General features: G+C 38.8%; 1 protein-coding gene across 1 annotated transcript in view; it reads right to left on the bottom strand.

The window, feature by feature from the left end:
• Positions 1-5,080: 5,080 nt before the first annotated feature.
• Positions 5,081-25,378, bottom strand: part of LTN1 (listerin E3 ubiquitin protein ligase 1) — a 41,371-nt gene continuing 21,073 nt past the window's right edge. The window contains exons 14-30 of the mRNA XM_084635791.1: positions 25,131-25,284; positions 24,714-24,864; positions 23,215-23,416; positions 22,006-22,165; positions 21,654-21,758; positions 21,221-21,363; positions 18,969-19,104; positions 17,820-17,964; positions 14,264-14,477; positions 13,694-13,931; positions 12,695-12,769; positions 11,968-12,154; positions 10,232-10,403; positions 8,699-8,919; positions 7,690-7,884; positions 6,902-7,069; positions 5,081-6,379 (exon numbers count right to left, since the gene is read on the bottom strand). Of these exons, the coding sequence (XP_084491917.1) occupies positions 6,317-6,379; positions 6,902-7,069; positions 7,690-7,884; positions 8,699-8,919; positions 10,232-10,403; positions 11,968-12,154; positions 12,695-12,769; positions 13,694-13,931; positions 14,264-14,477; positions 17,820-17,964; positions 18,969-19,104; positions 21,221-21,363; positions 21,654-21,758; positions 22,006-22,165; positions 23,215-23,416; positions 24,714-24,864; positions 25,131-25,284 (2,729 nt within the window). The 3' untranslated portion in view covers positions 5,081-6,316. The remainder of the gene's footprint in view (positions 6,380-6,901; positions 7,070-7,689; positions 7,885-8,698; positions 8,920-10,231; positions 10,404-11,967; positions 12,155-12,694; positions 12,770-13,693; positions 13,932-14,263; positions 14,478-17,819; positions 17,965-18,968; positions 19,105-21,220; positions 21,364-21,653; positions 21,759-22,005; positions 22,166-23,214; positions 23,417-24,713; positions 24,865-25,130; positions 25,285-25,378) is intronic.

Raw genomic sequence — 25,378 nt, 5'->3', positions numbered from 1 at the left:
TTCATTTTTTTTTCTGATTTTCACCCTACTTTTGTATCATTCAAATATATAAAAAATAACTTGTTTTATTGGAAAATACAATACATTGCATGAGATATATGTATTATGATAATACATTAGTCTGAATAGAATATCAGGGTTAGAAGGGACCTCAGGTGGTCATCTAGTTCACCCCCCTGCTCAAAGCAGGACCAATCCCCAACTAAATCATCCCAGCCAGGGCTTTGTGAAGCCTGACCTTAAAAACCTCAAAGGAAGGAGATTCCACCACCTCCGTAGGTAACCCATTCCAGTGCTTCACTACTCTCCTAGTGAAAAAGTTTTTCCTAATATCCAACCTAAACCTCCCCCACTGCAACTTGAGACCATTACTTCTTGTTCTGTCATCTGCCACCACTGAGAACAGTCTAGATCCACCCTCTTTGGAACCCCATTTCAGGTAGTTGAAAGCAGCTATCAAATCCCCCCTCATTCTTCTCTTCTGCAGACTAAACAATCCCAGTTCCCTCAGCCTCTCCTCATAAGTCATGTGTTCCAGTCCCCTAATCATTTTTGTTGCCCTCTGCTGGACTTTCCAATTTTTCCACATCCTTCTTGTAGTGTGGGGCCCAAAACTGGACACAGTTGGCCTCCAGATGAGGCCTCACCAGTGCTGAATAGAGGGGAATGATCACGTCTCTCGATCTGTTGGCAATGCTTCTTCTTATACACCCCAAAATGCCATTGGCCTTCTTGGCAACAAGGGCAAATGTTGACTCATATCCAGCTTCTCGTCCATTGTAACCCCAAAGTCCTTTTCTGCAGAACTGCTGCTTAGCCAGTTGGTACCTAGTCTGTAGCGGTGCATGGGATTTTTCCGTCCTAAGCACAGGACTCTGCACTTGTCCTTGTTGAACCTCATCAGATTTCTTTTGGCCCAATTCTCTAATTTGCATATAATATATATATATATACACACACACACATCATAGAATCATAGAATTCTATGATTAGGCTGTGTGTATATGCAAAGCTGCCCGTTGAAGTAAGGCTACGTATTAGTCAAGAAGATACACACAGTAAACAAACAGGCATGCACGTGCGCTCTGAAGTGGGTGTGCATCTGAACATACTGTTGAATCTCACGCCCACCATATACACATTTCAAGCTGTTAGCAGATAACGGTTTAAAGATTCGACACACTAAAATGGGACGAAAATGAAAATCTGTATCAGAATATGTTTCAGAACACAAGAAAGTATTCGAAAGTTTTAAAAAAACAAAAACAGGAGAAAAGGATGAAGTTGAGTGTATGCGCTGCAAATGGTGTGGCCCAATAATTAAATGTAGATATTTATACGCTAATAGTTCTAAGTCTACAACAGTAAACTGTTTATTCAAATGAAAAGTTTTGTTTTCTTAAACTCACAGGTGGCATTGTGTTTTGAGTTCTTTTAGTTCTGCAATAAACCATGCTGATGAACGGAATTCAAAGCATTAATCTACTGAATATTTTTTCCCCTGTCTTTCTGTCCACCACAATAAGCCCCATTATTTACCGAGAAAAATTATTAATGTTTTTTTGGACTGATTTTCAACTGTTTTTGTTCTTGTGGTAACAAACACTAATAAATTCCCAGGAAAAATTAAATAAAATAAAAACCAAAAACAAAGGGCTCTACTTATATATTTAAGAATAGGAAGTTTTCTAGTCAATAATTTCCTTTCTGCTAGCGGAGTCTCCCACAATTCTAAGAAGTATGGGCTATTCCTCTCCTACCTGCAGTTCAGTGCTATAATGCTGGTTTTACTGATCATGCTCCCTTCTCCAGCTTGCACCAGACCTTTTATTTCAAATGTTTATAAAAACTCATAGAACGATGAGTAACAACCGCTTCAATGCCAGCCAGTAAACATATGTGCAGTAGGCTAACTAGCTAACAAACTAGATAAAATTTAATTTTGTTCCTTTGCTACAAAGCCATCCGGAAGGGGTATAATTATGGGAGACGCTACTACCAGAATGGAAGTTATTGGGTAAGAAAGGAAGGGATAAGATAGTAGAATGAGAGAGAGAAAGTCTTCCCCCAAAATTAATGATCAAAATGGCTGTCTCAGGCAGTGATATGGAAAGAAGATATTTGTCCTTAGACTTGTGCTTGTTCCAGATCTGGCTCTGGATGGCAGATGCAACCTTTCTGCATGTGGTGTTAAACTTATTGGGGGTTGGAAACCTTTGCTGCTTTTTTTCCTGAGCCCTTCTCCGAGCCTGAATCCGAGAGCTCTCTTTCCGCAGTAGAGATAGTGGAGTCAGAGGATGAATACCTGGATAAATTTTTTACATTTTTTCTTACCCTTTTGGCCCTATGCGTCTGCTTTGCAGGAATTGCTACCCAACAAAGGCAGTGGGAACTTGCAGCTATTTAGTGCCTTCAGCCCTCTAGCTATGTCTCCCTGTTCTCCCCCTCAATCCCAATCCCACTGCTCATTAGATGGGGTCTCATTGTGGCAGTCCCGATTCATACTGGGGAGAAGGGAAGCTAGGTAGAAGCCCTGCTGCATTAGCCAGGGAGAGTAGGACTCACTTCTTTTCTTCTGGCTCATGTCTACCCTGAGAACAGCTGGCCAGTTGGTGAATTGCTTTATCTTTGGATTCTCTCCCTAATATGTTCTATCACCTCTTCCCAATTTTCCTTTATTGGAGTTTCAGCTCTCTGGGCCAAGGTGGTGACTTAACCTTACTGTCTGCTGAAGTGAGCTGTAGCTCACAAAAGTTTATGCTCAAATAAATTTGTTAGTCTCGAAGGTGCCACAAATACTTCTTTTCTGTGGGCTTACTGTGGCACTGCAAGGGTGGGCTAGCTGTGAACAGGCAGGGCATAATTCACCCTCTGAAGAGCCTATAAATGCTGCATCACCTATAGAACACTGCTTTGATGTGGCTTAGTGTTTATAGGTAGGGCCCCAGCAAATTCATGGTCCATTTTGGTCAATTTCAAGGTCATAGGACTTTAAAAATCATAAATTTCATGATTTCAGCTATTTAAATCTGAAATTTCACAGTGTTGTAAAAGTAGAGGTCCTGACCCAAAAAGGAGTTGTGGAAGGGTTGCAAGGTTATTGTAGGGGGGAGTGTGTTGGTGCTACTTTTACTTCCCTGCTGCTGCTGGCGGTGGCCCTGCCTCTAAGGCTGAGCAGCTGGAGAGGGGCGGTGGCTGCTGGTCAGGAGCCCGTGAAATCTGGTGTTTTGTGTGCCTTTACCCTACACTATACAGATTTCATGGTCTGTGACGTGTTTTTCATGGCAGTGAATTTGATAGGGCCCTATTTATAGGTCACTTCTGTCATAGTTTTTAGGTGAGAGGGAGGCCTGCAGTGGCGATTCCAGCTGGCTGACATCACAATACACCTGATGCAGAGGGATGAAGAAGGATGAGTAAACGTTGTCACTACTGTCCACAAAATCATTAAAATTAAAGTTGGCAAAGAAATGGTTGGGAGTAAAGTCAACTACCACTGAACTGCTGCCATGGAGGCAGAAGATTAGGCAGCAAGCCAAAGGGGCTGTGGGCAGCAGCAGCTGTGTTACCATCCCCATAAAATGCAGGCACGAAGGGAATATCCCATATGTCTCAATGGTGACTGACGCTGAGCTACATTTAAATGCATTTAAAATTAGAAAATTCTACAAGGGTCCAGCTAAACAGACTGTTCTCAGTCCTTGAGATATTTATAAAATGGGATTAGAACGGCTAGATGTTGTTATAACTAGGACAGTCGATGTTACTCATCTATATTTTGTGACTCAAGTATTTGTAGTAAAACATAGCAGAGCACACAGTATGTAGGCAACTAGTATAAATTGGGGCGAAATCCTGCCCCACTGAAGCCAATGAGTTTTGCCATTGAGTTCAGTGGGGCCAGGATTTCACCCTTAGAGGTAGCAGTGACTTGAAGATCAAGACCCTACATTTCATATTCTGCTCTACAGTTATTCTGCCAATGTTTTAAGGTTAATCCTCTTTCAAAAATTGTTAGTGTAAGAGATTAAACAGTTGTGGATCACCAAAGGGCAGGCACTGGCTAGCAAAAGAGGTGCCACATCCAGATACTTTATAGAAGAAAGGCATTGCTTCCCACTACTGAAGTCTGGACTACAGGATACGGAACAGAACCGACTTGCGAGCCATTTAAAGCTTTCTGTGGTAGGTGCAATTCACAAGATCTGGGCTACTAACTAATAAAGGTGTCCAGCTGTTTCATTAATCCAGCAGAAATTGTCTCCTAATCTGCAGTAAACAATCATGTAGACTAATGATTAATATTTAATAAAATTACTATAAAAACATGAGAAGCATTTCTGTTAAAGTATCAAAATTATGGAAACTAATTGTTTCCCTTTAATATGTTTTTTCAGAGATGGATGTTAAAATACCACCTTTTGCTTTCTTTAATAAAAGATCATCAAAATGCAGAAGTTCTCCACAAGCAGCTTCGTGCTGGCACTACTGATCTATTGTATCTACAATACATGTCAGCGTGTCTTTTCAAAAGCTACAAGTGATTCTGGGTGCCCACCTTGAAAGGGCCTGGTTTTGAGACAAGGTTGAGCACTCACCTTCTGAAAATCAGGCCCCTTTCAAAGATCTGTCTAACTCAAAGGTGGGCAAACTACAGCCCTTGGGACCGTCCTGCCTGGCCCCTGAGCTCCCGGCCGGGGAGCCTAGCCCCTCGCCCCTCCTCCCTTGCAGCCTCTGCGTGCTGCGCTGCCAGTGCTATAGCCTGCTGGGCAGCATGGTGGGCATGGTAAGGGGGTGGAGAGCAGGAGATCCCTGGGGGCAGCCAGGGGACAGGGAGCGGTTGGATGGGGTGGAGGTTTGTGGTGAGGAGTAGTCAGGGGATGGGGAGCAGTGGAAGTTGGATAGGGGGTGGGATTCTGGAGGGTGGTTAGGGGTCATGACAGTCAGGGGACAGGGAGCGGGGGGGTTGGATAAGGGGTGGGATCCTGGGGGACGGTTAGGGGTCAAGGAGCGGGGGGGGGGGCATTGGATAGGTCAGGGGTTCTGAGGGGGGCAGGAAGTGGGAGGGGGTGGATAGGGGGAAGGGGCTAGGCTGTTTGGGGAGGCAGGGGCTTCCCTACCTGGCCCTCCATACAGTTGCACAACCCCGATGTGGCCCTCGGGCCAAAAAGTTTGCCCACTCCTGGTCTAACTGGATACCTAAAGCACGAGTCACTTAAAATTTAGGGTTTGTTTTTTTTCCAGAAAATCCATTGGCCAAAAGACAAAGAAAAACAGGACAATCCCACAGGCTTCGAAACATTGACATAATAGGCCTATTTCTCCCCTTGCACTGTGTGACTTTATGGATCCACATATTTAACACATGAAATAACATAGCTTCAAAGTAAAAATGGGCTATATGTTCTGAACATGTTTCTCTGGAAAATGAACTTATATGAATGGAAGTTACTAGTGAAACAATTTTAAATTGCAACAAACACTAAATTCAGTTATTAAGCTAAATCCCTATGATCACTGGAGAATGTCAGTGGAGCATAAAGTTTCATTAAAATGTTAAGGTTTTCACCAACTGTAGATCAAGAAAGCAGCACTAATGAGAGCACAACAGCTGGTTGGTATCCTTCCTCTTCTTTAACTTCTCTCTCTGACTTTACCTGCTGAACTTTTCAATCTTAGAAATTAAAAAATGGGGTTATACTATTAACGTTCAGTTTATAAATACTTTAGATTACCTTGTATTTCAGATCAGGATTTAACATTAAATTACCACTGATGTTTTATCACATGCTTTAAATTAACTTTAATGCAATAGCAGCTGCAGCTAATAATTCAAATATGAGAAGCATTTATAAATGCAAATTTAATGGTTCCAGAAATTCAGATCTTCATGCCACCTACACTAAATGCACCTGTAAATTAGAAACGCCATCCTGCTTAAGTGTGTAACAGTGTGTTGGATTGTACTTAGGTAGGTTTAATTGACTGAGTTATTGTTGAACAGTACTTCGGTGAAAACATAACTATTGAAATCACCTCTGACTTTTTAGAATACTTTAACATTTTAAAAAATATACAAATTAAAATAAACTATTCTTACATATATTTTCTTTTATATCAAAGTCTTTCAGAACCTTTACAACAACAGTCCAGAGATCAACATGGATCATCCCTTTAGTCAAACAATTTAAGATATTTCTGATATTATTTCCCAAAAGTAAGCTGACTTCCTTCAATGTACAGTTCTTGACAGGACCAGTGCCTCCTCTTCATTTACTACATTGTTCATTTTATTGAAGAGGAAGAGCACTGTATTTCAAAAAAAGGTCTCTCGACAAAGTGGGCAGGTGGATTTGTTGCTAGATGTGAACCATTTGTACTGAAAGAAAAACAGAAACATATAAAATGTGAACATATGATGAATTTTAAAAGAGCTTTACATTAGAACACTTTCATTCAGTTTTGTTTGACAGGTGTAAGGTTTTATCAGATATAGTGACATAATTTGCCAGTGAAGATAGCTACCAAATACTAAATAGTCTAGTAAAAGTTATTTGTCCAATAAACCATGCATAAGTAACTTCCCCTAACAGAAGCAAAGTCATCTGAAATACAAACATAAAACACAACATTAGTTTCTGAAAGATACCCTCCAGGATTCTCTCTGTTGTCTGGTGTCATTTTAAGAAGATAGGATCCACAAGTGAGAACTCTCTTGGAATTATATGGTTAGAGAAGCAGTACTTTTCTTTTGTATGGCAATACAGACATCAACCTTTTCTGATATACTCATGATTACTATTTTGTCAGCTTTAATATAGTTTACATACTGCAATTTGAACCAGATTTTAAATTTAGGCAAAATACAAACATGTACACAAGACCAACTCTGGGTACTTACCAAACAGGCTGAATGGAATTTTTTCTTGCATGTTCTACAGGCTTTTTTGGGAAGAGAATAATTGGAACCATGAATGACTGAAAAACAGATCATGCAATCTTCAATGCCCTCAAACCGTTTATCCACGTTATTTTTCCACAAAGCCAAGCCTTCCATAATACTTCCATTCTAACAGAGGGAAAGAGTCACAACAGCAATCAGTGATGTGTTAACATTTTAGAACATCTCTTATTTCTATTCTAGTAACTCCCAGAAGCCCCAAGCAGGACCGGGGCTCCATTGTATGAGGTGTTGTATACATACATAGGGGGACTTGGACCCTATCCTGAAAAATTAATCAAAGATGACATGCTATGTATGAAAGGTGTGCTAAAGGGATGAAACGTACAATTTTAATGTACATAATCAGATAAAGCCATGTATTTCAACTACAATGGACAGTATCCTAGAACGTATCCGTCGGCTTCCAGACATGTTCCTCTCTACAGAACTTGTAGCGGACAATGTGCATTTAAGAGCATTTATAAAACTATCTGCATTAATCGTTTTGTTAGTTTCTTATCATCACAAGTGTAGAGTGACATCCATAATTACCAACCAACCCACCCAATTTTAGAGGGTCTCATGTTAGGGGAAGTTTTGAGACTGTAATGGTTCATCATCCACAGATGTAGACCCTGGTGTTATATTTCAGTCAACACTATATTGCTAAGATTGTTCTACCATTTTTGTGTCACTGTTTGTATGTCCTAAGTTGTCAAAACCAAGGGTTTTGCCTAAAACTTCACCTGGTGAGTGAGGTATGTGCTTAACTGTAGCATCCAATTGCGCCACTGCTGAACAGCCACACCAACCCTCTTTCCGCTCTCAACTGTTATTGAGCCCAGTGGGTAATTTGGCGGAAGCTGTATTATCAGTTCAATAAATATATCATCAACTGAATAGGTAGCAATCACTTCCCGAGTAGCAGACCGAGCTTTTACCTACAGAAAAACAGACACATTCAAAAAACTGGCGAGATCTCACTTTATGTTAAACATACACTTTCTCAAGGCTTTTTCTATTACATGAAACATCCATAATTTACTGCATATACTTGGACCAGGAAAACAAGTGACTGACAAATCTTTTCATTAAAGAAAAATGCCAACCTTTGTCATGCCAACTAAATAGAACTGGTACCAGCCAATCAGATTGAAAGATGACTGACAATCATGGATAAACTTAAAAAAAATTACACTAGCCAGAAGGTACCATATTGCTAGTGGTCTTGCAGAAAAGAGCACTGATATGGATAACCTCTCTGACTGAAGTACATGCACCAAGATTGTCTACACTATTCCATGTACAGGAAGTCAGCAATTCTATAACGAACAAATGTCATCCTACTAAACCAGTAACAAATTAAATTATGCTATCAAACATTTACAATAATAGAAATAAAGTTGGTTTATTTATTTTTAGAGGATCAGTCAGGTTCTGAAAAAGCAACATCTCTGCTTTGACCATTACAGCATTTTGATAAAGATCTAGGGTAAAATCCTGGCTCCACTGAAGTCAAGGGCAGAACTGTTGACTTCTACAGGGTCAGGATTTCGCTCCAGTCACAACTGCAAGAGACCACTATCCTTTGATAGTTCTATTCCATTGATATTATCTCAATGATCTTTACTTAGATGGCACTTAAAACACCTTATTGTATTTAATGCCTGGTTTAGAAACATTGAAAAGTTTATAATTCAGTTTTTACAAGACAATTCACAAACAACTTTTTGAGAAGATAAAGGCCTTACTAACCGTCATGCCATTAAATAACTGGGTGCTAGTCTGCACAGAAGATATTTCTTGTAAAGAAAGTACATTGCTGACATATTTGCTTGTAAATTTATCTACAACATTGAAGACACGTTTCTCACAGCTATTCCACCAAAGCCTAACCATGGCTGGCAAGTCCTTCAATGTCATATGATACACCGAGCAAGCCAAGTGTGGAATCTGAGATGACAGTATTGTTGTATCTTGGGGGGAAAAAATCAAAAACATTTTGTCAAATATCATATAGGTGACAAAGCACTGTTTCTGCCCCATTCCTATAGGAGCATTATTTTAATAATTTGATTACAAGATAGAGCCTGTTGCCAGCAGTGGAAAGCATACCAACAATTCCCAAACCCTCTTGTCCATAAATGCTATCCTTCTTACGAACATTCAGATTTAGAGCTGGTTAGAAAAACTTAAACGGAACCATTTTCCCTTAGAGAAAGCAGCTGTGTCTAAACTGAAATGTTCTGCCAAGTTGTGTTTGTTTTGCTGAAATTTTACCAAAAAAGGGGAAAATCGTTCCAACAACGTCCAAGTGTTCGTTCCATTTGGTTGTTTTTAAAATGAAACGTTTCAATTTCCTTTCTAAACAACTTTTCATTTTATTTTGGTTATGTTATATAGTAATATGAAAATGATGAAATCAAAACAAACATTTTAATTTTGAAACTGTATTTCCTTGCCTCTGTTACCAATATCACTTTAGATTATTGGAAAAATAATGTTCAAGTTTAACTTGCTTTTTGCACTTTTCTGGTAGAACAATGAAAATTAACTAATCTACTTAACTTCTGTCTCTAGACAATTTAACACTCTGTTTCTCATGCATTAGCACTATGCTGCAACATTTGTATTTGCAAATATGTGAATGCAAATATGAATTAAGTATTTTGAAGAAATGTTTATTAACTTCATATATATTTTTAAATAGACAATCTAAAAGTTGGCTTAAGCTACCTGAAAGTGTCCATTTAAGAAACGAAGCAAGAAATCTGCATGCAGACTTAACACATTGTAGGCTTAAATATTTTCCCTTTCTTGCACCATCTAAACCAGTGGTTCTCAAACTTTTGTATTGATGACCCCTTTTACACAGCAAGTCTCTGAGTGTGACCGCCCCCCCTTATACATTAAAAACACACTTTTTTAATATGTAACACTATTATAAATGCTGGAGGCGAAGCGGAGCTTGGGGTGGAGCTGACAGCTCGTGCCCCCCCCCCCCCGTGTAATAACCTCACGACCCCCTGAGGGGTCCCGACCCCCAGTTTGAGAACCCCTGATCTAAACCCTGAACGTGTGCAGACACAGGGCACTATTCTTTTCAGAGATAAATTGGTATTAAGGATTTCCCATCACAGCTTTTTCTGGAAATAACTCAGTGATGAGACTAAGGAAGGGAAATGTTTCTCTAGGATTTATCATTTTATTTCACTAAGAAGCATATTTTAACCTTATTAAGGCTGAAGTTACTCCGAGTGAACAAATATCATCTACATTTTTACTAACCTTTGACACCTAAATGAAGTTCTTCTGTAAAGAAAGTTTTTGTGTCCTTATCTGGGACTTCAGTAGCTGGCCCTGAAAAGGCAGGGTTTTCTGGCATAAGCCTGAACAGGTGATAAAGCAGTTTATTCAGATTCTTAGTTCTTCGAAGGTACTGTGAATATAAAGCCCGCAGCTGGTGCAGGGAAAAATAAAGTATGTATGAGTCCTAATAAAAAGCAGCTCGTTCTGATATGAACGTGTCCATGTAGAGAGGAAGTTTGGTTCAGCAATTAGGGCATTAGCCTAGGACCTGGGAGACTCTGATTCAATTCTTTGCTCCACCACAGACTTCCTGTCTCCACTTAAGCCTGTCTGTAACTCAGTTTCCTATCTTGAAATGGTAGTACTTCCCTACCTAACAGGGGTGTTGGAAGGGTAAATACATTAAAGATGGTGAGATGCTCATCTACTAATGATGATGAGGATTATATAAATACCTAGGACAGACAGACATCTACATGTAAACATTAAGCATGGAGATAAACTGGTCAGGGCAGTCCAACATATAGGCTTATCTGGAAAAGCATTCTGACACCAAAATCTATTACTATCTTTTAAGTGAACTGATGGAAGCCTCATGGTTCAGGCTATTGAATTAGACTAGACCAAGAGCTCAAGAACATACTGTAGAGAACAATCTTGTGCTTGAATAGATGAGCTAAGAGAAAAGGAAAAATCTAAATTTAGAATGTTGTTTTAGCTTTGTTTCCAATGAGCTGTTAACACAGAATTCATTTCCATTACATCTATACCTACAAATGTGAACTCCACAAATGGAACAGGAATCCAAATGGTTCACTTTGGTATATGTGATATATAATGTCATAACGTTTCTATCACTCTTTAACAGTAATAAATTACATTATTTTGGACAACTCCTTCAATGGGATTTAGATACTTTGTAACATGATACTAAATTTAAAATTAGGAGTCACTGATGCATAGAGTAGATCAATTGTAAGAATGACAATGTACGCAATATGCCTTGTACTGTGAACTATCACATTACCTTAAAAAATCTGTTCCACATCCCTCAAGTATTGTTTACTGATTGAATCACAAGATCTTCTGGTGGTTAACTAGTAAGGTTAACTACAGCTGTCTATTTAATTAAATGCACCAAATACTTCCTATTTACAAACAATAGTTTGAATTCAAATTAGGTATCTCTTGCAGCAAGATTGTTCTCCTTACACGAACATTAATATACAGGTTCTACAGTGATGATGTCTTGCTTCCTGTTGAGGAAGATTTCTAAATATTGTAAAGTAAGCATTTTGCAGGTGGATAAATAGAATATTAATAAAAAGCCAATGAGGCTGCTTAAAAAGTGCTTACAAATTATATATTTTAATAAAATTCTTAAAGCATTATATTTACTACTCGGTGTAATAGCAGCTCTCTGCATTGCCATGCCAAACACATGAATTCCACTACTAGCTTAATGGCAGAGTACTAGTGCTGTGTAAGAAATGCTCAGCACTAGGGAAAGGGGAGTTCTATCAGTGTATTCAGTGTTGATGGGTTCGAAAAAGAATACCATTAATTCTGCATTAGCTGAAGGCCTGAAACCACTGAATACTTAAAAGGAAGAAAAATATTACGAGGAAACTTCAGGGCCAGGTGTAAATGGACCCTGGCCAGATAGGAATGTAAAGAAAACCCACTGGGAGAAAAAACATTAATTAAATACATACTTGAGAAGAAGCTGCCTTGAAGAAAGTTAGTATTAATTTCCATGTGAGAAGATATCCTAAAATAAAGCAGAACTCTTCGCTCAGCGGCTGAACAACTGCATACTCTCCAACTGGAATGCATTCTAGGATGTTTTCTAGAAAGAGTTCTTGAGTGGCAAGAACAGACATAAGAGCTGCAGGTGGTGACCTACAGAATGATAAGGCATTATATATTTGGCATAGTGATGAAATATACAAAATAAAACTTTCTTAGAACACAAAATGGTTTTATTTTTTACAGTCTGCTCAGCATCCTCTTGGTACCAAACATGTAAATATATCAAAAGAAGCTCTCTTCTTACAGTGAAATACTCTTCTCAGTCCGCACAGCAGTATTACATTTTAATACTCCTCTCCCCTTAAATAGACAGACCTCCAATTAACTTCTTGTAGGAAGAGCAGAATATAGCGATTGAATGCTACCATGGGGATCTGAACGGAGGACTCTGGCCTTTATTTGAATTGCTTTAACTTATATTTGGGCAGAACTCACAGTGTGCTCCTGCTGGATAAACACAATAGAAAGCGCAATCCATTCTTACCACCTAGGCAAGTGGTAATACTGAACTAACTGCTCCTTTTTGCAATGCTGTATATCGGATTAAAAGTCCCTCTTGACCCCATGACATGCAACACCCCATCCCCTTTAAAAATGCAGAACTGAAGTCAAAACAGAAAGAAAACGTACAAAGCTGATTCCTCTTCTTCATCACCATAAGATTTGAGATCCTCATCATCAAATTTAGGCAACTCGGGCATTAACCTGTGGAGTTGAGAGAACCAGTTTTCATTTTTACTGCCTACAATATTTATGTCGTATATCAAGAAAAGCATTAAACTGTTGGCAATGTATTTATTAAAAATAGTGCAATGTCTATAAGACACACATCCAAAACTGGTTGCTTAAATTACAGGTGCCAGAAGGCACACAGTCTTGCTCAGTTTTTCCCTTTATTCATCTTTATTTTAGGAGGACTCAGAAGTCCTAACATCTATACTTCTGAACAAGCCTATCATCAGCCTTTACAGACCTTTGAGGGCACTCTAAATGAGAGGCATAAGCTGCTATGGAGCCTATGTTTCAGGTCATATGTACCTTATAAATTGCATGAAAGGTAGTCAAGTATATGTACCAAATTTCAGGCACTAGGGCTGTCCAAAGAAAGTTCAGAAGAATCTTGAGAATAAGGAAGAATTATTCCCCACTTTCCTCATACACAAATGTCTGAAGAGTTTTGGCTCAAACGCTTGAGTAAAATTTACCTTCAGGCAGAGACCAACCCAGGAAAATTTCAGCTCAACAGACAAAAGTTTTGGAAAGCTATGAATATCTCAAAACACAGGGCTAGACTGAAAACACTTAGGCAACCCTGGATTGTAGTAATATTGATACTATACTTAAAGCACATACACAATTCTGTCAGAAAATCAAATTACATTTGCATGTTCCTTAAAAACGAAAGTTTTTCCTTTATGTTAATACATTAGGCTAAAATTAAAACAGTTCTAAAATTACTCAGTATTTACACTGAATATATGTATATCAAAGTTCACTACATGTGCATAAATTACCACTTAGTGGTTTTTCCAAATGGAAAACTATTTCACTAGTCTCCTCACATTTCAAAATGCAAAATTCTACAGAGTTTAAAAACAGAGAGGAAAAGATCGCTGGTTGATTCCTTACTTATATAGCATGTGGTAGACAGTGATTTGTACAGGTCTAGCTCTGAATAGCAGCAATGGAGATAATGTGTTTAACAAAGTCTGTAGGTTATCTGGGAGGTTTGTTTTCTGGCCAGCAACAAACTTGGCTGGCAGTTTGTGGTTCAACAATTGGTCCTTTGAAATGTATGTTAGAACTTCACCTAAGGACTTCAGGATAGAGTTCTGAAAGGATTTTTCAGATGCATCTTTGCTTTCCCCTGTTCGTAATGGAGAAAAACAGAAAATTACATTTGTAGCTCAGTTTGTTATGGTTACAACTGAGTTCAATCACAGACAACCACTTATCTAAATTATCCAAGACTAAATATTTTTAAAAATCCACATGCAATTTTATATCCCTTAAATATTTTTCACCGATTGTTGCTCGTCCATTATGAGTTAGTTAAATACTGTCTAACAACTATATGAATAGAGCACTCAATATAATAAAGTCAAACCTAGTCTGTCAGCTATTCTACTTAAAAATACCTCTACTCAGGTCACTTGTCCTATCAAGCTACTACCCTGCTTGTCATTGCCATATACTTGCCTGTGACTTTTACCAACAACGTTAACAGCAAGTTGTGAATGCCTTCACAAAAGAATTCCTTCCATTCACTGATCAGGTTCATAGGAAGATTTTTGATAGCCTCAGGAGTTGCTGCCTGGAAGTAAGCACTAAGGGCGGAAGCCAAGTCACAGCTGACACAGGCAAAAATTTGCACAAGTGGAACATGATAAAGCGAATGGTTTTCCCTTGTTGTCTGGAAAAAAAATGGCAGTAATTTCTTAGTCCTCACTCTGCTTTAAGACAGTCGTGTTATACTATATTTATACAGAGTTATATATCACTGCAGAATTTGTAGTTCATCAAGTGCTTTGAGATGTTTGATGGAAAAGCAAGCATTAGTTACCGCTACATATACTATATGAGAATCAGTAAATAAGACAAATCTGCGCTCACGCCACTTCAGAGCTCCTTGTATTTGACCTCACAAGGTTATTAAAAAACTTCTGCTGGATCCCAATGAAAGTAAATAAAATACAGTACAGGTGAGTCGCATCATACACGCATTTAACTTACGCGAATTCAACTATACGCGCTCAGCAAAAAAAAAAAGAAAAACACCAAGATACCTGTAAATAGCGCGGACAATTCCGCCCACCTTTCCACTCAATGAGCGTATGCCTTGGAGTCAGCGAGAGATGGGAGACGTGAATCTGCTGTTTCCACAGTCGGTCTCAGTTCCCGTGTGCCTCTCATAGTGTGAGCATCTCACCACGCTGAGTGTGATTCTAGTGTTTAAAGATACATATTTTTCGTACAACATGGCCCCTAAATGCAAGCCAACTACTTCATCTGGTGCTCAGCCGAAGAAACAGCAATCTGTTCCAACGCGGGAGGGAAAACTGGCTACGTTGGACTTATTGAGAGACAGTAAGTCGGTTTCCAATGTGGCACGTAAATATGGCCACAACGAATCTAGCATCCGTGCCATCAAGATTCGGGAGAGAGAAATTCGTCAAGCCGTGGCATCAAGTGCTCCAATAACTGCTAAGGTGACGAGCCAGGTGCATGATAAGACTTTAGTGAAGCCTGAAAAGGCATTAAACTTATGGCTGGAAGACATGAACCGTTAACATGTGCCTATCGATGGCAACACGTTGCAAGAAAAGGCTCTTAGCCTCTACGTGCTGTTCAAACCTCCTGCCAAAGAGGGACAGCCTTCTGATGAGAAGGAATTCAAAGCCAGCCAAGGTTGGCTTAACAGTTTTAGGAACTGCTTCAACCTCAAAAATGTGCAGACTACTAGTGAAGCTGCATCTGCCAATGAAGAGGCAGCAAAAGCCTACCCCGAACAATTAAAGAAAATCATAGAAGAAAAGGGCTATCTCCCGGAACAAGTTTTTAATGCTGACGAGACTGGGCTCTTCTGGAAAAAAATGCCCAACCACACTTGCATTTCGAAATCAGAAAGACAAGCCGCTGGTTTCAAAGCAGCTAAAGACTGTGTGACTGTGTTGTTTTGTGACAATGCGGCCGGGCATTTAGTAAAGCCGGGCTTGCTCTACAGGGCTGCAAATCCCCGTGCCCTAAAAGGCAAGAACAAAAATCTCCTGCCTGTGTTCTGGCAATCAAATAAAAAGGCTTGGGTGACGGCAGCATTATTTCTGGATTGGTTCCACAAGTGTTTCATTCCGGAGGTCAAGCGGTGCCTCAAAGAGAAAGGACTTGACTTTAAAGTGTTGCTGATCGTAGACAATGCTCCTGGCCACCCTGCAGCACTCCGGTTTGCGCATAACGACGCTGAAGTTGTCTTTCTCCCCCCCAATACCACCTCCAACCTCTTGACCAAGGCGTGATTCGCTGTTTCAAGGCCACGTACACAAGGCTTACGTTCTCACGGATACGTAGCGCTATGGATGCTGATCCCAATCTTAATGTGATGGAGTGTTGGAAGTCCTTCAACATTGCCGATTGCATCGCTTATATTAAACAGGCAATGGGTGCAATCAAGCCTGAAACAGTCAACGCATGTTGGCGAAATCTATGGAAAGAATGTGTGAATGATTTTAAGGGTTTCCCGACCATTGACAAAGAAGTGAAACGCGTTGTTCAGGTGGCCAGGCAAGTGAGTGGTGATGGCTTTGTCGACATCCTTGAGGAAGAAATTGAAGAATTAATTGAGAGCCACAGAGAAACATTGACTGACGAAGAGTTAGAGGAACTGATAAAATCGTCTACAGAAGACGAAGATGACGACGACGAACAGGAAGAGCCAGCAAGTTGGAATCTTCATAAATTTGCTAAAGTGTTCCAAGCAGCGAAACACTTGAATGATTTAATTTCTGAATACAATCCCTCTATGGAACTAAGCCTTAAAATAACATGTAGTATTACGGACGATTTGAGACCGTATCAAGAAATGTTTGAGCAGCTCAAGAGACAACAGTGACAGTTGCCGATCACCATGTTTTTCAAGGAAAAACAACCAGCAGCAGATGAGCCTACGCAAACTTCTCGAGCTGAACCAGAGCCCACCACTTCGTCTACGACTCGCTCTCCGTAACCCTAGCTCTCCGTCACCTCCATCTCCTGGATCGACATCAAGCCCTGATGACCCCCTGTAATTATAATTTTACACTACTGTATATTTTCCATATGTACTCTTTATTATATACTGTATATTACTGTATACATTATACATATTACTGTACAGGGTTGTATGCACAGTATACCTGCATGGGCAATTTAAGGAATTTTCAAGGGTAATTTTGACTATACACGATTTTTGCCTTACGCGCTGACTTTAGACTAACCACCGCGTAAGATGCGACTCCACTGTAACTTTCCCCAGCTCTTATCAAGGTTTAGAATAATGGATTGTTTCCATTTTTACAGAACCCTTTTACATAATGATAGGCAGAAACTGCCACCAAGTGGATTCAAATAGTAATGTGTGTATTTGCAACACTAAACCTTACATGGCCAAGCAGGCCAGAACCATAGTTTGAAAAGCACCCCCGTTCCCTCCCTAATATAAAAACTTCATAAGCTTCATTCATTAAATCATTTCCACATTGTGGAAAACTTACGTACAACCAGAAATTACTAAAATGGTGCTCATTCCCTTGGACAAAAATCAATCCCTTTCCTCAAATTGGGCTCCTGCTTTTATTTTAGTGTCAAGATCCACAAAAAGTACTATAACTAACTATAGAAAATCCTCTAAAATGACACGTCTATATAGGAAGTCCACAAATGTAGCTGCTACTATGTTTTGGGCTACTGTCTTTAAATTAACATCCATCCTTCCATTTTGTAATGATACTGGTGAAAAACGAATGTGTTTCTAGCCAAGGTAGATGATGCAACTACCTGTATAATATTATGTAAAGCACTTCCACACCCTTCAGATGAAAGCTGCTATAAGAACATACAGAGAAAGGTATTAAGGCTTAAATATCTGTTCGTTTGCCTCCTTATTTTAAATACAGAAAAAAACTAGTCGAGTGTCAAATTAATAGGTCTTGAATGTCATCTATTCTGAGAGTCCTATTTCAGGGTGCAATATACTGTTTAGCGATGATGCTTATCATTTTACCTCTAACCAAGCCAGCATGGAGCACATTACGAAGTCCCACTCATCGTCCATCAGTGGAAACGTGGAATATTTTAGCAACAGAGGAAAGTAACGGATCATCTCTATATTGAAACCAAGCAACTGAGGCGTTGCTTCTTTAAGATTGCTGCAACAGAAGTACAGAAGTTAAAACCCATACTCATTAATGCAGAGGAATAAAATATTTCTGTTCTAGCCTTAGTGTTTCCTCTTAGGCCAAATTCATATTCTATACTGGAATCTGCATAAGTGCTTAAAATACCCTTGCTTTCTTTGAAGTTAGTTCCTATGTAAACTAATAAGTCTATATGACAGGAACAAGATAAACCAACATGCAAACAAACAAGAAGTTCTGTGATTCTAGAAAGGCCACCAACTGCACATTATACTATCTATTTGCTCAAATAATAACCTAAAGTAAATCAGTAAATTTAGTAATTAAAACTACAGTTTGCCTTATACTCCAGGTCACAATTCAACATGGGTATACAAGATTTAATGATTTCCTGTAGCCAATAAAATATATGAATGAATCACACAGAGTTTAGTTTCGAGTGTGAGCACCTGGGTGTGTAAATCTCACAAGTTAATGCACAAATTGATACACAAACACCTACAACGACTGCCTACTTTAAATGCATAATGCAGGCACAATGAAATTCTCTTGCCAGTTTGTCCCCATTTCATTACATCATTACACAGATCTCTTCAGTAAACCCAAGATGGATGAACTTCAGACAAATGAAAGTATTTCTTCTCTGCATGTTAAGTCTTTGCTCAGATTTTCAGGCCCAGATTTCTAAAATACAGGTGTCTGAAATTCACCTCCCAAGTCTTTATTTAGGTGTCTAAATAAGTGATCTGATCTTCAAAGTGCACGGTATTCAGAAACTGCTGGATGCGTAACACCTTTTGAAAATCCATCTATTTATTTAGGTTCTTCATCAAGGATGTAACCCCCAATCCTGAAAAGACATATGCATGTCCTTAACTTCAAGTATCCACGTACTCTTACTGAACGGGAACTTTCAAAAATAGATTTTTATTTTTAAACTCTTTGTCCCTCTAAATAGGCTGTTTTAAAATACATAGTAAGAATTGGCTATGTTAAGTTATAGCAGAGTTACCCACCAGCTGAAAAGGAAGCTGTCCTCATTATCATTTCTCCATGACATGATGATTTTTAGTATTCCAGGCAGTAGCTCTCGACAATCAATGCTTCCACTATGTAAGCAGGAGTTTAAAATGGCAAGATATCCAAAAGCTCCTACAATACATGTAAAAAAGCACATAGAACACATTGAATGCTCTTGAATATATTCATGTATTTATTAACAAGACAACACCACCATAGGAAAGGAAAAATGCATATCCAATTACTACTTTACTTACATATACAAACATACAAAAATTTATTCTGGACAATATTTAGATCTCTCTTATTCTTTCAGGAGCTAATCCACTGTTATTACAACTAAATGCTCTGGTAAGTTTACACAGTTAATAATAAAAGTGATTAAAAAATGCAAACTCAGGTTCTAACACCACATTTATCCTTTGCAGCACAAAACAAAAAGAGTAATAGGTTAAACTATACATTTAATGAGATAATTAGGAAAAGAAAATATTACAATATGCAGAGTTAGCATAGCTCAAGGAAACTTGACACTCATGTTAACTGTGAACCCTTATTACTGCATTAATGTATTTTTTTAAATTTCCATTTTAAAAGAAAGAAGAAAATATGCATTTATACCTCCTGGAGAGCAGATACATTTTTTACAAACACCATACCAATGACGTGAGCATTCCATTAACTGCACCCTTTATATGTGCATGTCACCTCACACAAGATCTGGTGCTGTATTTACAAGAACTTTACCAGCTCTTTCATAAAGTAAGTAGAGTACAGAGTCAATGGGGAACTCATTCCTTGACTAAAGTTTAGAACACTGGGCACACATTCCTTGGCCAGGACCCACTGGCGAAATAGGATGGGGGAGAATGGGACATGTGGACCAGAGGAGCTGACTGGGAATCTATTCTCCTCAATCACAGAGGACTGTGCCGAAGAGATACATGGGGATCTCCTATACAACCAGGGAATAGTCTGAGGACCCACTCCATTGTTATCTACGTAAAATTTCCCAGGTCAGGCCCTGGTGGCCAAAATACAGTCTCAGAAGCAAAGACAGAGAGCCCAGAAAATTTTAACTGAATGTATAACCCAAGGATAATATAGTCAAATACACACTAGTTGTGGGGAAAATAAAGAATCTGATGGGGCAGGAAAATTCAAGATTTTGATCAACTGTTCCCCCTTAACCAGTGTTTAAAAATTCATACTTACAAAGCCTTTACAATATGTCTATTTGCAAGTGCTCACCTGAAGATACAACACAGTTTTGCCCAAATGGTCATGAATTTGTTTTAACAATGCTAAGATTTTCAAATTCAGCAAGAGATATACTCCTCACTGAGGAATAGTGACATGACAAGTTTTTATGTAGCTTCGTCAATAAGAGCATGGCCAAAAATGAATGAAAACAAGGAAGAAGAGGGAGGAAGAGTGTTTTGTTTTTTATTTTAACTACACCATATTCAAACACCTGAAAGGATTTTGCTTATACTTTCCCACACAATTCTACTTTGGGCAGAAATCCAACTATAAAAAGTTTAGGCTCAAAAGCAGTGGTTCTCAAAATAGGGCCGCCACAGGTTCGGCTGATCACTGCTCCCACTGGCCGCGGTTCGCCACTCTAGGCCAATGAGGGCTGCAGGAAGGGTGGCCAGCACATCCCTCGGCCCCCGCCGCTTCCCGCAGCCCCCATTAGCCTGGAGCAGCGAACCGCGGCTAGTGGGAGCCACGATCGGCCGAACCAGTGGACACGGAAGGTAAACTTAGCGGCCCGGCCCGCTAGGGGCTTTCCCTGAACAAGCGGCAGCCCTAGTTTGAGAACCACTGCTCAAAAGGGTAATTTTTCAGGAAGTTACACATTTTCAAAAGTGACATAGGGCACTTAGGAGTCTAAGTCACATTAATTCCCACTGCAACACTGAGCAGTGCTATGCCTAAATACCATAAAAATCTGGACCTGGGTCATTTGCCTCCCATTCTGGATGGGCCACGTGGGTAATAGTTATATATATGAGAACAGTCCTTAATAGTTTATAAAACCGTTGGTACAACATGTAATCAAAAGACATAATAAGCTGACAACTGAAGATAATGCATTTTCATTCCACTAACAACACTTTGTTTGTAGTAAACAGTTGCCTTATCAAATAGTCTATGAAGCATTACTACGAAGAAATTAATTACGTCATCCCACCTTAAATTAATAAACCAAACTGGCTGAAGAGTGTATAGTTATGTTACTGACCATCAGTACCGACGAGGTCGGTTTGCATACATGCCATAAGTTTAGCAGTACACTGGATAACTAGTTCTTCCTTTTCTTCTTCAGGTAAAAATGGAGACAGGCTCTGAACTGTATGCAAGTTGCCTTCTGATAATGGGAAAAACCTGTTCATGTAAATGAGATGCCAAGAATGAAACGGGGAAACAAAAATCAGTTTTATTATATGAAAATGTAAATTGGCTCCTGGGAATCATGGATCAAAGAAAGATTATTTCATATTCTGCTTCTTTCAGGCCATTTATATAAGTAAATTGCATTTCTTTTACACTGCATATATAAATGATAAATAGTACCCATTCTACATATTTCATTCATCAGAACCAGTAGCAACACAGTATCATCAACAACATTAACTCACAACTACAAGGAATTATGAATTGTAGTATTAGAATACCCTTCTGTCATCATATAAAGTTGTTTTATTTCACTGGATGCAATATTCTTTGTATGGATCAATCTAACCATGGCTAAGGCCCAAAGTCTTCCACACTCTTTTGATCTACAGAAGAAAAAGGAAAAAAAGAACTATTTAATTTACATGTAGATTGTATACACGCACCCTACATATGTGACCATATCAAGGAAAAGACCTTAACGAAAGAAGTCAGAATGAAATCACATCAGTAAAAGCGATCTCTGTAATAGATCACATCAATAAAAGTAATAATCTCTGTAGTGCAAATGCCAAAGCCAGAATAAATCAGGAATGTTATATTTCATCAAGTATTTTCTAAATCTGTACCTACCTGTTAAATAATATCTGCAGAAGGTTGGTGGTATTACCAAATGCACTTAAGTCCTCATATGTAATACTGATTACTTGAAGCATGTTGAGAAATTCAAAGAGGAGACAAGGAGGATCATCAAGTTCTTCAATCCACTGCAATGAGTACAGCAGTTCTGCAACTAATCAAACCAACAAAAGTATCGGTTTTAAAATAAGCCTGGTGTATGCGGGGAGCCTCCACTTACATTTCCATGTATCTTGGTAACTCAACACAAAACAGCTTACATTCACACAACTTCAGGTGCTCAGAGGAATGAGCTGGCACCAAGACTTATGTACTTTGGGGTTAACAATAGGTAATAATACATGATTAATTTAAGCTATTCTAGATGCTTAGGCACTATTAAAATGAAGAAGAAAAAAAAAAAGCATGGAAAGGACTCTAGTTAGTGACTCCTCTCCTACACCTTCGTATTATCTTACTCTTCCTGGCTCTAATTTTCCTGGCTGCTGCTCCTAAAGTAGGCAGTCAAGACCGAATTTCAGATAGTAACCCCAGTCTGAAGTTAAAACCAGTTCTTGAATTAGTGTGTTTGTTTCTTCTTCGTCCTCTTATAAAGGACCATACTGAGAAGTTACATGTCTCTTCAATAGCAGCAGCAGAACAACATGGAGTGGCATCACTACTTCATAAAATGCACAACATCCATGGTCAGATCTGATTTAAGAACATGAAAATAATTAAGCCACTTCACAAGTAAAAGTGACTGAACAAGAGGGAGGTACGGATAGAGTGATGAGGAAAAGAAAAATGATTGCAATAACGTCTCCAATCTCATGCCTAACACTCAAAACGTACCAATACGCTATCATGGATACATTGCATGTATGCTCACCATGCAACAGGCAGTGTTTTGGGATAGCCGGTATTTTGACAAAGAACTATTTTTACCTCAGTGTATGCTAAGAGGTTAGTTGAGAGAGTATGAATACAAGAAAAAAATGAAAAGCCAGAAGGGTTCTAGATATATAAACACCACACTAAAAGATACTTGTGGACTTAAAGCAGGATCAGAGCAACAACTGTAAAAGATACAGGATAAAGTAATAATGTCAGTTAGCTATATTCCAAACCTTTCATTAATAACTGCTTCCACCAATTGATACAATCTGGTTTACAACTACTATATAAAATCAACTGCTCTTTAGTTTTACCATTCTTACTTACTTATCTTCTCAATTTTCTTCCTTTCTGCATCGTGGTTTTCAAACACCACCCCGTGTTCCTGTATAAGTAGTGCCATTTTACTTAACAACGCTGCAGTGCACAGATGGTTTGGAAGTTTAGTTGTTTTGCATAGCTTAACCTCTGTTCCTGAATGCTCACAGTTCACGCTCAGTCTTCCTTCCAAAAGAGGCTTGTGTAACCACTGTAACGAACACAAGAAAGGAGCTGTCCACAATTACTTGCAACTTTTACAGAATAATATAAAGACTTAGGCATTTGTAAAAAAGAAAAGGAGGACTTGTGGCACCTTAGAGAATAATCAATTTATTTGAGCATAAGCTTTTGTGAGCTACAGCTCACTTCATCGGATGCATTTATGTAACTTTTCAGATTCAAAATTACTTACAATGTCACTTAAAGTTCCCACACTGAGATTCCCACGTGTTCATAACAATAGCCCGTAAAGGTACCCTAACTGGAGAACTATTCCCAACACAGGTCTAACTGCTGTAGCAAGGTTATTGGTAAGGGATTTCTAATTTAAATTTAAAGTCCTTTTCTGTCTAATTTCAATCATATTGCCAACCAAATTAAAAAGACACTTGTAACTTCAAAATTGCATTTATGTCTGAAAATTGTATACACAGTATAGTTGCAAGTAATACTATGAGTATTATACCCAGACAGTAGTTAAGGAAAAATAGATTTATGTTTTTTTCAGTTTACTCTGCCTATTTGACAGCACTTTGAGGACAGTAAGTTTCACTGTTTTCTCTCTATAGCCACTAAATCAGTTGAAAAGACTATAAACAGCAGCAGAGGAACAACACAAGTCTTATAAAAGGATTATTTTTACACAGGATTTACTTTTAAGAGGTCACTATCAGAAACTGCATTTTTTAACCCAGTAAATTGCAAAGTAAAGCAAGTTGACAATGTCCTTTAAACAGTATTTTATGTAGAATCCAAAAGCAGGGGAGTTTTTATATTTGCAAATTTTGTATAGCATCATTAGGGATACAACAGCCTAAATGTTCTGTGCATATATGGCCCTCATACGCATGCACATACCCCTACCTTCCCCTCCAATATGGAAAGGGACTCATCCACCTCTGCTGCTTTCTCATCTGGACCTTGAACTACAAGCTTCTGAGCACTTTGGCCTTGTTCCAGCTCAGCACTTAAACATGTGCTTAATTGTAAATATTCACTGACTTCGATGGGACTATTCCTATATGTACAGATAAGCATGTGCGTAAGTGTTGTGCTGGATCATGGCCAGAGTAGCACAGCACCACGCAGCATTTTGCCCCTGGACCTCACAAAGTTGAGGAGGTAGAAACTAGACAGGCAACAGAAAGAGAGGCATACTTCACATCATTTCCAACCACACTGCTCCAGAGATTAAGCAGGAAAGATTACAGAGAAAGCAGCCCAGGTTGTACATATAGCAGCTATTTCACTGTGCAGTAGCTTTCAGACTGCAGTCGTTTTCATACCTCAGTGGGTAGAGATTCTCGCAACTTTTCCCATTCAGAGCTGTTTGGAGTAATACATCCAAAATAAGCTTCCAGAAGACAACCAGACAGTTCACCAGCTTCCAGTAGCTTAGTCAACAAATCATTAACTGCAGAGATCAAAACCTGAAGGCTGAAAAAGTGGAAAAAAAATTCTTCCTGAGAAATTAAGCACAATCATGTGACAACAAGATAAGACATTTCACATCAGTACCAGGCCACATCAATGGCTTTTCACTTTGCATTTTAGGTCATGCTCTTACCTCACAGACAGAATAATAAACATTTTCATTATTTAGGACTTACGTATAGGCAGATGCTGTAAAAGCATTAGTTTTGAATTGATTATTTCATATTTTAATATCCCAAAACCAACAGATATGCAGTAAACATAGTTACCTTTTAACATCCAAAGAGGAAAACTGAATTTGATTCCTGACCCACAATGCAGATTTATGCAAGAAGGTGCTCTGTTTCTGCATATAGCCAACCTCATGCACAAGTGAATTGAGGCCAGACAACCAAGTGTGCTTTAGTTTATTGACAAGTAAATCTAAACACAAAAAATAAAGTAATTAAAACATGAATTGCAGAATTACAAACTGCATAATGGTGGGCACATTCACTACATCACTGCTCTGTTAACA

Source organism: Lepidochelys olivacea, assembly GCF_965140295.1.
Source record: "Lepidochelys olivacea isolate rLepOli2 genome assembly, chromosome: 1".
NCBI lineage: Eukaryota > Metazoa > Chordata > Testudines > Cheloniidae > Lepidochelys > Lepidochelys olivacea.
The sequence above is the reverse complement of the archived record's forward strand: the minus strand, read 5'-3'. Positions and strand labels throughout refer to the sequence as shown.